Here is a 13,300-nt window from a genome sequence, read left to right as displayed (position 1 = left end):
ACAGTATTTGTCTTGTTGTAACTGACTTATTTCACTTAGGAGAATGTCCTTCCAATTATTCTTTTCCCAAGCATCTGTAATGCATAAAGTCTTCCTGCTTGAATTGGAATAAACATAAAAACAGCTAAAATTTCGCAAGTTTTGATCCAAAGTATTGTACCACCTGAAAAAATGTAGTTTTCCCTATAATTGGAAATTTCAAAAGGAAACTACCTCTGTATTAGAGCATTCTTTTATTATTATTATTATTTTAGAGAAAGGAAGGGGGAGAGAGAAAGAGAGAAACATCAATGTGAGAGACAGCATTGATCAGTTGCCTCCTGCACAAACCGGCAACCTGACCAGAATCAAACCCGCCACCTTTTGGTGTGCGGGACAACGCTCCAACCAACTGAGACATACCAGCCAGGATTAGAGCATTCTTACATAAACAATCCACTGAATCAAAGAAAGAACATAAAATGAGGGTAGTCCCAAATGAATTCTATTTTATCAATATGCAATCAAATCAGATTTAAAATTTGTTTTAATTGATTGATTTTAGAGAGATCAAAGAAGAGAAAGAGAGAGAGAGAGAGACATCGATTTGTTGTATTACTTATTTATGCATTCATTGGCTGATTCTTGTACGTGTCCTGACCAAGGATTAAACCTGCAACCTTGGCATATCGGCACGATGCTCTAACCAACTGAGCTACTCTCGGCCAGGGCTCCAAATCAGCAGGTTTTAAATTCTTGGGAAAAAGGGAAACTCGGATGTTACTTAAATCAAATGAACATATAAATATAAATTGTAGCATATTATAATGCATTGATTGTGTTAACCTTTCTGATAGCTAATGAGATCACAAAGTATCCTTAAAATCAAGGAGTTGCAGTTTTAATGTCCAATCCGTAGGAACTGTATTTACTTACAGCTTCACCCAGAGTACGTGAGACTATTTTCCATTTAGAATGTTGGAATGCTTTCACAAGAGAAGTCTATTGAAAAAACCCCAACTTATTTTATAACACAGTTCATTTGGAATGGCCTAACGTATTATGGCTTAAAGTTCTGGCAATAAATAACTTCATTATCTGCAGCTGGAAAACTCTCCCAACACTGAAACATGTATACTTGGCAACGGCAGTCTAGCAAGTCTGATCGTCTGAGTTGGTTAAGATTCCAGATGGAGGTTTCCAAAATTAGATTAATATTAAGTATTTGTGCTTTTATAAAGTTGGCACTTAAATCTGTAGAAACATCGGTGAGTTCTGGAAAGAAGAAAAAAAAGCATTTTTTATTTGAGATGACATTTATAAACATAGGCTGGAACAAAAAATTATATTGATTTTCATTCTCTCTCTGAAAATACAGCTTTAAATAGAGAAGTAACCCATTGACTAATTCTATAGTATTACAACTCAAGTAACAAGGCTTAAGAAAAAGGCTCATTAATAACTTAACTTGGAAGGAAAGCTTATAACATAGAACTTATAATAAATTATACATCAATTTCAGCTTCTCCATTGCGAAAATTACTTAACTTCTCAATATGAAATCTAACTTCCTTGAAGAGAATAGTGATGCCTACCTGATTGTTGTGAGGAGTGAGATAATACTGGCAAATTACTTAGTACAGTGTGTAGTATATTATAAACACACAATAAATGTAGCTATTTTTGTCAACACAGATGCCCCCAACGTGTTGATTCAAAGATGATACAAAATGGGAACCCAAAGGTAAGTAAAACAAAGATGAGTAAGATCTTCACGGTGTAGTGGCGACAGCATTATTATCTAAGAGGCGATGATTCATCTGAGGATCAAAATATTTGTTTCTTTAAGTACGTCATAAACTATAGAGCAATTTTTTATTATCCTAGATCAGGGTTTATCAACCTCACATTAATGATGTTCTGGGCTGGACAATTCTGTGTTGTGAGGGGCTGGCCTGTGCATTGTAGGGTGTTTTGCATCTCTGGCCTTTACCCACTAGATGCCATAGCACCTTCCCCACTCTGTGTGTATTGCTGTGGGCTATTGCTGTGAGCCTCAAAGTCCAAGCCTGGGCATCAATTTCCACCCTGCTACCCCCAGAGCACCCAGTGCTTGCCTCCCTGGCCAGAGGACTGCTCAGGGTTCCTCTCCCTCCAGCCAGTTGTTCTTGGTAAGGTTCATGGCTTCAGCTGATGTAACGGGAGTCAAAGCAACTGTATAGCCTACTCTAGACAAACGGGAAGCAGTTTTCTTTCTTTCTTAGATAAGCAGCCACATAATATCCTTGATTTTGCTTTTTGACCCTCAGAACCTAAAATATTTACTATCTGGACCTTAATAGAAAATTTGTCAATGCTGGTTTTATTTATTTATGTTTTTTAAAGTTATAATAGGCATTTATTAAAAGTAATATATTTGCAGCCCAGATGGTTCTAAATTGTACATTTCAGGTTTAACCAACATCATTAAAATACTGAGGACAGGTGCATTCACAGATTTCAATTATATGATTATTTCTTTGTCCACTCTTCTCTTTCTTTCCTTTCCCAAATAACCTCTTTCAGATATGGTTGAAGGTAGAATTTATCTTCCTCTTATTTTGTCCACTGCCTTTAGGCAAGATGAGCTGCCCTGGCAGAGTAGCTCAGTTGGTTGAAGTGTCATCCCAATATGCCAAGTTTTCAGGTTTGATCCCGGGTCAGGGAACATACAAGAATCAACTGCCCAGCCGGGCGTGGCTCAGCGGTTGAGCATCGACCTAGGATCCAGGAGATTGAGGTTCGATTCCCGGTCAGTGCACATGCCCAGGTTGTGGGCTTGATCCCCTGTCCAGGGCGTGCAGGAGGCAGCGGATCAATGACAACTCTCTCATCATTGATGTTTCTATCTCTCTCTCCCTCTCCCTTCCTCTCTCTGAAGTCAATAAAGATATATTAAAAAAAAAAAAAAAAAAGAATCAACCAATCACCCTAGCCAGTTTGGCTTAGTGGTTAGAGCACTGGCCCCTGGACTGAAGGGTCCTGGGTTCAATTCCGACCAAGGGCACATGCCTCGGTTGCAGGGTCAATCCCCGGCCCTGGTGGGTGGGGCTCCTGCAGAAGGCAGCCAATCGATGTGCCTCTCTCATATTGATGGTTCTATCTCTCTCTTTCCCTTCCATTCTCTCTGAAAAAGCAATGGAAAAAATATCGAGTGAGGATTAAAAAAAAAAAAAGAATCAACCAATGGCACACTCTTCCTCCAAGGAGCATGCCTGAGCCTTTCCCTTCCACTTCTTCTTTCCCCACAGACAGGCATCGTCCAGACTCTAAGGGATCCCACAAGACTTACAACCAGGGGTGCAATGGGCAGTGGCAGCTCATCCCAAGCTAACCCCCTGAACCTGTCTCCAAGGCCCCCTTTTCTCTGACTTCTCAGTGACCTGACAGCAGCCCCACCTAGTCTCCCTCCTGTTGCTTCTATCCTAAGCCGTTTCTTATTTCACTGTCCCCAGCTTTAATAAACATACTCTCAAAATTACCTGGACGCATATTGTGAAATCCTTCCTGCACAAAGTCAAGAGCCCACACACTACAAGCTGGCCTGAGGCAGACCCACTCCGGCCGGTCCCTTTCTGGTAACATTTCCTAGGCCCAGGCCAGGGTGCCTCAACCCTTACACTATTAACATTTGGAACTGAGTATTTCTCTGTTGTGGGAGGCTGTCCTGTGCAATGTAGAATATTTAGCAGCATCCCTACCCTCTAAGATGCCAGAAGCATCTGCCCCACATCTAAAACAAACAAAGAATCAACCAATGAATGCATAAATAAGTGGTACAACAAATCTATGCTTCTCTCCCCTCGCCCCCCTTTTCCTTTCCTCTCTCTCTAAAACCAATAAATAAAAATTTGGTAAAAAGAAGATCTGCTGCTTCATGGACAGGTCCAGTGCTCTTTTAATTCAAAACACCCTGTCATTATACAGGTTCTCAGGTTCTTATGGCTTCTTTTACATTATTGTCCACATGTATTGTATCATCTCCACATTAACCCCATTTATTACCATTTATAACCATTTTCGAATATTCTCTAGCCACCAGGTTGATGCTGCAACAGCAGGCTGGTTCATCATTTTGACTCGACACTGAAGCTTTGCCTACTGGGCAAGTCCAAGAGGGCCTAAATCCCTGTTTTAGATAAGTACTTATCTTATATAGAGAAATGGGTCATAATATTTACGTTTACTCTACCTCATGTCATATTTGTAGCAAAAACATATATATACATATGTATCTGTAAGTAAATAAACATCTGAAAATGTTTTCCAAGATGAATATCCATGGAGGCTACACTTCAGTTAAAAACTGTTGCTACGCCCGACCAGGCATGGCTCAGCGGTTGAGCGTCGACCTAGGATCCCAGGCGATCGGGGTTCGATTCCTGGTCAGGGCACATGCCCAGGTTGCGGGCTCGGTCCCTGGCAGGGGGCGTGTGGGAGGCAGCCAATCAATGACTCTCTCATCATTTATGTTTCTCTCTCTCTCCCTCTCCTCTCCTCTCTCTGAAATCAATAAAGATATATTTAAAAAAAACAAACAAAGACAACTGTTGCTAACATCTAAAAGGTCTGTTTTCAGCTTAGAACTGGGAGAGATTTGGCAATTATTCTCTAATTATTGGCCTATTGCCATTATTTTATAACAGAGCCCACAGGCAGAATTAAGAACACAAAATACCCTACTTAAAAACCCTTCAAATGTTGGTCTTAGTTGGTGCCCCCCACCCTTTCTCTCTCCAACCTCTGAGTCTCAAGCACCCTTGTCTATAGCATCAGGCTATCTTTCCCAAGTATGTCCCCAACAAGCCATGGACTATTACACCTCTGTGCCTTTCTGCTAATGCTTTTCCCTTTGCATGGAATGTTCATTCCAATTCTTCTCCCAGTGAACACCTACTTTAGGATTCAACTAAAAAAATCTCTCACCCATTGCACATCTGTATCTGAAAGCACTTTCACTAGACTTCTGCTACATTACTCTGTGTTAGTTATTCCTATGTCTCTCTCCCTTGATAAACAGTGAGCTCTTGGAGAGCAGGGACATCTTATTTAGCTCTGATCCCCAGTGCTTATGTAATGCCTGGCACTTGCTAGAAAATCAATAAATGTCTGGTCAATTAATTATTTAAAGGGCATTGCATGGTTCTTCCTGTCATAAAACAATTCTTCCACTAAGAATTATTAAGTAAGCACCAGCCTACTCCTCCTTATCTAAAATTTCCTCCTCCTTAGAGCCATTCCTGTGATATAAAGAAGCACGTCTATAAGCTTTCTGATGGCAAGGTCTGTCTGCATCCTACTTTTTTTTATCCTCACCAAGGATATTTTTCCACAGCTTTTAGAGAGAGTGGAAGGGAAGGAGGGGGGGAGGAGAGAGAGAGGGGGGGGGGAGAGAGAAAGAAAGAGAGAAATATCGATGTGAGACTTGATTGGTTGCCCCCTGCACAGGCCCCAACTGGGGTAAAGAATGAACCTACAACCCAGGCACGTGCCCTTGACTGGGACTAGAACCCGAGACCCTTTGGTGCACAGTACGATGCTCTAACCACTGAGAAACACTGGCCAGGGCTGTCTTTTTTTTTTAATAGAAATAAACAAATCACTGCCTTCCTTTTAGCCAGAACCACCATCTTCCACTAAGTTGCTGAAATGACTAACACAAAGGGAAAGACAAGAGGCACCTGCTATGTGTTCTCTAGGCCTTTTAGAAAACATGGAGTTGTTCCTTTGGCCATATACATAGGCGTCTACAAGAAAGGTGATATTGTAGACATCAAGGGAATGGCACTGTTCAAAAAGGAATGCCCCACAAACGTTACCATGACAAAATTGGAAGAGTCTACTGTGCCACCCAGCACGCAGTAGGCATTGTTGTAATCAAACAACTTAAGGGATTCTTGCTAAGAGAATTAACGTATGTATTGAGCATATTAAGCACTCTAAGAGCCAAGACAGCTTCCTGAAATGTGTGAAGGAAAATGATCAGAAAAAGAAGGAAGCCAAAGAGAAAGGTACCTGGGTTCAACTGAAGCACCAGCCTGCTCCATCCGGAGAAGGATACTTTGTGAGAACCCATGGAAACGAGCCTGAGCTGCTGGAACCCATTCCCTATGAATTCATGGCACAGTAAGTGTAAAAGAAATAAAATACCTCTGACCTGGCTGGTGTTGCTCAGTGGATGAGCGTCAACCCATGAACCAGGAGGTCACTGGTTCCATACCAGGTGAGGGGACACTCCCAGGTGTTGGGCTCAGTCGCCAGTAGGGGGCGTGCAGGAGGCAGCTAACAGGTGCTTCTCTCTCATCAGTGCCTCTATCTCTTTATCCCTCTCCCTTCCTCTCTTCTCTAAAATCAGTAAAAACATATTTAAATAAATAAAAGACCTCTGTACTGTTAAAAAATAAACAAACCACTGAATGTATTTCATTTTAGAATCCAAGTGTCCAAACTGTACAAAACCAAAGGAGTCAAAATGTTTTGCCCCTACAGATTATCTTTGTAATATATATATGTGTGTGTGTGTGTGTGTGTATACACACACACACACAAATACACATACACACACTCACCTGGAGAGAGAACGTATGTACATTCTCTTAAAAGAGAACTGAAGAAAACTGTAAGGAAATTTGAGTTTGGCTTCCACTTAATATTCAGTTGTATTCCATGCTGGAAATGAAAACAACCAACATGAAATAAAGATGAACACCTTCCTGGATAATATGTTGGTATTTTTGAGCAACAAATAGCATAACATAATCAAAGTATTGCTCTGCCCTGTACCCTTCGCTGCTATCCCCCAAAGAGCAGGTAACTTATGGAAAAGAATTAGAAAGACCAGGAAATTGATACTCAGCAATGTATACTATTATGATAGCACTTAACTCAGGGAAAAGCAGGGGCACCAATTTTGACATTCACATGGCCTTTTCTACCTTTCTAATTGTCAAGGCATTGGAGAGTTAAGCAGAATTCATCTTCAATAGCCTTAACCATAAAGTTCATCAAACAGGTTAGCACAAATGGTCTTGTGATTTCCGCAGAAAGTACATCTGATTTAGTATAAATAAGAAAATGTTGTCCAAACTTCAAAACTGTTCCAAGTTTCATTTATACAATTAACTTTTACCTTCAAGTTGACTCAGGTAAAGTGGGTTTTTTTACTTAAATAAATGTATTTCAAAATGCAGCTGCCCTGGCTGGGTTGCTCAGTTGATAGGAGCGTTGTTCCATACACCAAAAGGTTTAGGGCTCCATTCCTGGTCAAGGCACATACTTACCTTCTGGGTTTGGGTTTGATCCCCCATGGGACTGCACACGGGAGGCAACTAGCTGATAGATGTTCCTCTCTCACATCAATTTTTTTCTCTCCCTTCCTCTCTCTCTAAAATCAATTAAAAAAAAACCCAACACTATAGCCTCAGGTGAGGATTAAAAAAACAAAGCGCCCAGCCGGGTGTGGCTCAGCGGTTGAGCATCGACCTAGGATCCAGGCGATCAGGGTTCGATTCCCGGTCAGGGCACATGCCGGGGTTGCGGGCTGCAGCTGATCAATGACTCTCTCATCATTGATGTTTCTATCTCTCTCTCTCCCTCTCCCTTCGTCTCTCTGAAATCAATAAAGATATATTTAAAAAACAAAAAACAAAAAAAACCCAAAGCAACCAACACTATTGTAAACAGAAAAAACAGTGTTACTTGGCATTAGAAGTTATCCATTGAAATGACTTTGTTAACAATGGTATTAAGTCCTAGCTGGGGGCATTTGTCTACCAAAACGTTAGAGGTGTAAGAGATCACTAACCCCTTTAACATAATCACAAAGATTGAAAAAGAACTAAAAATAACTTTCCCACTGGAGAGTTCATTGCTATTTAATGCTGTGTCCCTGTACCACCTAAAATCATCTTGTTTCAAAAACACTGCAGTCCCACTCCCTTCTCCCACCTTAGAGCTCCAAGAAAGAATGTAATTCCACCCTCTCCCAACTAGGCCTAAATAAAAGAAACTGATCACACTAGTATCTGGTAGAATAGGTAAAACCTTACAGCTCAGGGAACTAGGTTTCAAAAACCTACCAAAGTTCCAAAAATCTAATCGCTGAAGGAAAAGGCCACTTCACCTCCACTAACTTAATTTTTTTGAACAGAAGGGGTTGAGGAAAGGACTAGAACACAGACCTGGAAATGATCAAGAAATACTATAGGTGAAGATTAAGATTCCTCCCAAGGTACTTAGGGTAGGGGCACTTATATTTTCCAAAGATTGAGCACCTGAATTAATCTGAAATATAATTACATTACTTATAAAATTGTAGAACACATATACTTATGCAAGCAGGGATTTAAGTGTGTTTTTTTTCCCTTAGGCTTCTTTCTCCTAGGCCTTTGCACAATGCACTCCACTCAATCCCGGACTGAAGCAATTGAGGTGGCGCAGATGGGAACAATGGGTTAAAATAGCACCTTATCAAGACCTAGATGCATGGCCCTGCCAAGGACCTAAAAATGAGTCAAGATATCGCCTTCTAGAGACATCCCCAGGCGACCAAGATCAAAAGAATGACTTCCAGGACTGCCAGTAGCTGCATTCCATTCCCAGCCTCAGTTTCCCCATATAGCCCTAACCCTCAGGCCACTCCTTGCGACAGGTTTTGGATGCTCTTATGCTCCCTGTCTTCTTGGCTGGCCAGCCTTCTCAATAAACGCCTTAAATGATTCAACCCTGCCTTCTTTGAATTGGATACAGGGACAGGCAGCCAGAGCCCCACATGGGTTTCCTGGCAGAGGCCACACTTACTTGGCAGAGGCCTGAGCATCTGGCTCTGTACTAGAGATGCTGACTGTTCTCAGTGGTAGGGGCAGGCACACTCTCATGGGGCATTGACTCCTGGCCCTTGGTAGCTAGAGCCAGGGACCTGGGAAGAGAGGATACAGTGCCAGGGACTTCCTGGCTTAGTTCTTGGCCTGCCGGTGGCTCCTGGGCATGGGAAGATTGGCTGATTGCAAGCTCTTGAACTAAAGCAGCGTTACAAGAGGCCTGTTGGGTGTCACACAGGGATTGAAAGTCATGTACATTTGGAGTGACCTTTAAGTCCACAGGTTGGGTCACAGAAGATGAGGCTGGCTGAAGCTGGACCAGAGAGACCTGGGTGGCCAGAGCCTGGGTTTGGGGAGCCTGTACAGGTGGAGGCTGAGTTTGAGAGGCCAGAGAAAGATTCTGGAAATCGTTCTGTGAGGCTACAGGGACCTGGAAATGGCTCTGTGCAGCCACAGACACCAGGGGGTAGCTCCGCGGGGCCACAGAGGCTGCAGTCTGCATTTCTGAGGACAGGGTGTCCAGAGGCTGACCTGTAGATGACAAGGGGACAGCAGGCAAGTTTCTAGAGGCAAGAGCGGCTAGAGGCTGTCTCGTAGAGGCCAAGGAAACGACAGGCTGGTTCTTAGAATCAACAACAGCTAGAGGCTGACGGGCAGAGGACAAACAGTCCACAGGCAGGCTCTTAGAGGCAACAATGGCGGGAGGCGGAGGCCGGTCCACAGGAGATGAAGTGAGCTCTGGCTGCCCCGGATGGGTCGATAGATGTTCAGACTCGAGGTCCAAAGTCCCGGCATCAGGGCCTGGGGAGCGAACTGCTTCCGGTTCCGGGCGCAGATCCTCTCCGTCAACGTCTTCAGCACCGCCACTCTCGACATTTTTCATTTCGTTTTTGTCTGGTTCTTCCTCTGATCGCCGTTTTCGTATCCGGCCTAAGATGGTCGAACTCAGAACAGAAGCGGTCCTTTGGAGCATCCTCCTGCGGCGCTGCCCTCGCCGGATCCGCGCCAGGGTGGTGGTAACGTTTAAGGACAATGACCAGTACGAGCTAATGGGCCGGTTTTCCGCATCCATCGTGACGGCGGAAGGCACGTGGACGGCCTTCAAGGCCTCTTCAGGACTCAATTTGACGTTGCCGGTGTACCAGAAGACCCACCAGAGGAGGCTGAGGAAGATGATGATGGAACCCAGGTAGAGCAGCAGGTCGTAGAAGAGCAGGTCGGAGAAGACCCCCGTGAACAACACCGTCGCACCCACCGTGTCGAAGACGACGCCCAGCCAAAAAAAATGCCGGCAACGGCCCAGGCCGGTCCGCCGCCGGCTCTCCGTTACGGAGTTTCTAGAGGGCTCCATGACCTCGCACGTCCCCCCGCGCCAGGTCCGCAGAGCTGACTGCTTGACGCGGCGCAGCCAAAGGCGGGCCGTGGCCGCTGGATCCCCATGGCAACGCCTGGCGGGTGGCCGCGCGGGGGGCGGGGCCAGAGAGCGGGAGAGCCCGGCAGCCACTCACCTGCGGAGAAGGGCGCATGCGAGGTACAGTCTACGCCGCGCGACCGTCTACTCCGCAGGCGTAGTTCCTCCGGTCCCTGCGTCCTTTGCGGGTTCGCCGCGTGCACGAAGGCGGGGTCCCTCTGGCGTTGCCCACGGAGAGTTTAACTCTGCGTCCTCGCCCGCGTTCCTCTGCCCACGCGCCCGCCTTCCAGAACGGGTGCGGTATCCCGGAGGAGAGCAGAGGGCGAGGAGCCTTTGTTTTTGCGAAGAAGTGGGTAGGTTAAGGTCCTGTCACCAGTTCTCTCCCTTTGCCCGGTAGTGCCTGGACTCGTACGTACTTGTGCTCCTCGATAGCAGACCTAGAGGTGAATCGGAGGTTTACCTGCCTCCTCCAATTTCTTCTATTATCACATTTTGTTGACCTGTTTTCCCAGACCCTTGGGAATGGTTAAGCGATTAACTTTTCCCGCTGTATCCAACAGAGTAGGATAGGAAAACGGTGTCAAAAAGTAGAAAAACTCACTGGAGCCCCCAAACTACAATACCTTAAAAATGAGCTTATTTTAAACGAGAATAGGGCGCGGGAAAATTAAAAGTTTAAGACCTGCTATCATTTCAGGTTCCTTTCAGTATTCATGAAAAGCCATAGGCCCTTGGTTCCTCAATTCTGAAGGTGGAGGTTTTTTTTAAATAATTTTTTTTTTAATTTTAGAATAGACTTAGATTGACAGAAAAGTTGTCAAGATTGTATAAAGAGTTTCTCTATACCCCCCAACACTCAGTATCTGCCCTTTGCTTTTTAAAATGCATTACAAAGCTCCTTACTTCTTTTTATAGGTGTTTCTAGAAGTTTAGGAGGCAATGTTTGGTGAACTTCTTGAACCAATCAGTAAGACTACTTCTGAACCGGGATACCCCTGAAGTATGCTAACAGGGGTGTCTGATGTCACCAGATAAGATATGGTGCATCTTCCTACAATGTCAATTTTCCTTAATAGTAAGTACTTTAAAACACTAATACTATAAAAGCAGGCATGTATTATGGAATAGAATCTAAAATGAAAAAGTGGAAATTTTGGGCTAAATTCCCAAGATAAAAGTTTATTCCCTACGAGCTGTTTCGGAGTATTAGTTAATGTGCCACAGTCTACACAAAGTTTTAGTGTATTTAAACATCCATCTTCCAGGAACTTCAGTTTCTTAGTGGTAAGAAACTTGAGAGATTTTTATATGAAATAGTTCCTTTTATTTTCTTAGCCATTTATATTTTTTACTGTGTTTTAATATATCAAAATAAGCATGGGGATGTTTTGGAGTAGAATAGAAAATCCATATCCATTTAATGCAATAGAAGACATAGCTTTGTGCTCTATCTCCAGGATGGGGGCTTGCTTTCCCTGTTGAGAAGCACTAAGAAACTCCTTCATTTTGTGAGGAAAGTAAAACAATCCTGCCAACCAAAAACCCCTTTATACCACCAATATAAGAGAGGGAGAGAACACAATTTATTATTGAGTAAGCATTAGTATGTCTATATGCATGAGAGGTAGCATGAAATCTTTGCTAACTTTGTGCTATCAGGACATGCCTCCTAGTGCCCTCTCAATAATGAGTTAAAAGCTTTATTGTAACCCTGACTGCTTTGCTGAACCTTCTTTGGAGACATATTTCTCTAAATTTGTAGAAATATATGCAAGTGCTAAACCTTTCATTTTCTGGACACTTCCCATGAGTTTTATTCTTTCCTTTTTCTTATAATATTTTAGCAAGATTTGTTTTACAGAATATCCACTTATTGAGAGATTTGATGGCTCCAAATTGTAGCAGGCTACAGTATTTTTTACAGACTCAGGATTGTATCTGAGAGATATCCTGCTACAAATTTAGAGAAAGGAAAACACATTCAGACAGGAAACAAATATAAAAAGTATTGAGACTTTCCAGGAAAGTAAGTAGGGGATATAGCCAGTGCCCAGCCAAGTCACATTGAACTCAGAGGTGAAAGAGAATTTTTTTCTTTTTTACAGCATGTTTTTATTGCCTGACTGGCATGGCTCAGTGATTGAATGTTGACCCAGGAACCAAGAGATCACTGTTCGATTCCTGGTCAGGGCTCTCCCCAGTAGGGGGTGTGCAGGAGGTAGCAGATCAATGACTCACTCTCATCTTTGATTTTATCTCTCTCTCCCTTCTTCTCTCTGAAATCAATAAAAACATAGTTTAAAAAAATTATTATTATTTAAAAATATTATTTAAAAATAAGTATTATTATTTAAAAATAATAATTATTTTTTAAAAAGTAAGGAAGAGCCCTAGTCGGGTGGTCCAGTTAGTTGGAGCATCATCACAATGTGTCAAGGTTGCAGGTTCACATCCAGCTGGCATGGCTCCATGGTTGAGCATCGACCTAGGATCCAGGAGATTGCAGTTCGATTCCCAGTTAGGGCACATGCCCAGGTTGCAGGCTTGATCCCCAGTATGGGGCATACAAGAGGCAGCCAATCAGTGACTCTCATCATTGATGTTTCAACTCTCTCTACCCCCCCTCTCCCTTTCACTCTGAAATCAATAAAGATATATTAAAAAAAAGAAAAAAGAAATCCAATATAAAAATGAATCAACTTTCCATTAGAATATTTTTTTATAAAACTAGTCCTTTGAAAATATTCAGCCATCATGTGAAATGGATTTCTAAATTCTGAGTCTCTCCCTAGTCTAGGATGACCAAATTTTTATAGAACCATTGCAGGACACAAACCAAAAACCCATTTTATAACATACAATAGATAATTATACACTTAGGTGTTTTTTTTAACACCAGAATGTATAAAATAGGCATTTAAAGGAAGTACATATTAGTTTGTATTATTTACTTTTCTGTGACAAACATGTTATTATTTAAACAAAACAACAGTAGGACTAGTTAACAGTGGCAGAAATCTTAGTAATATTAGAGTCTAAAAATTATGGAGTT

The 13,300-nt window shown here is 42.7% G+C and overlaps 1 protein-coding gene and 1 pseudogene across 2 annotated transcripts in view; both read left to right on the top strand.

Annotated features, from left to right (window-relative positions):
• Nucleotides 1–5,667: 5,667 nt before the first annotated feature.
• Nucleotides 5,668–6,148, top strand: LOC308554501 (large ribosomal subunit protein eL21 pseudogene; annotated as a pseudogene). Its single transcript has one exon. The product of its transcript is annotated as a large ribosomal subunit protein eL21 pseudogene (transcript).
• A 4,244-nt stretch (nucleotides 6,149–10,392) lies between these two features.
• The window catches only part of PLA2G10 (phospholipase A2 group X), a gene marked incomplete at its 5' end in the record, with an annotated part of 36,651 nt that continues 33,743 nt past the window's right edge, over nucleotides 10,393–13,300 (top strand). Inside the window, 2 exons of the mRNA XM_081131766.1 lie at nucleotides 10,393–10,601; nucleotides 11,164–11,323. Of these exons, the coding sequence (XP_080987892.1) occupies nucleotides 11,287–11,323 (37 nt within the window). The remainder of the gene's footprint in view (nucleotides 10,602–11,163; nucleotides 11,324–13,300) is intronic.

This window comes from Miniopterus schreibersii (genome assembly GCF_964146895.1).
Source record: "Miniopterus schreibersii genome assembly, chromosome: 3".
Classification (NCBI taxonomy): domain Eukaryota; kingdom Metazoa; phylum Chordata; class Mammalia; order Chiroptera; family Miniopteridae; genus Miniopterus; species Miniopterus schreibersii.
The sequence above is the reverse complement of the archived record's forward strand: the minus strand, read 5'-3'. Positions and strand labels throughout refer to the sequence as shown.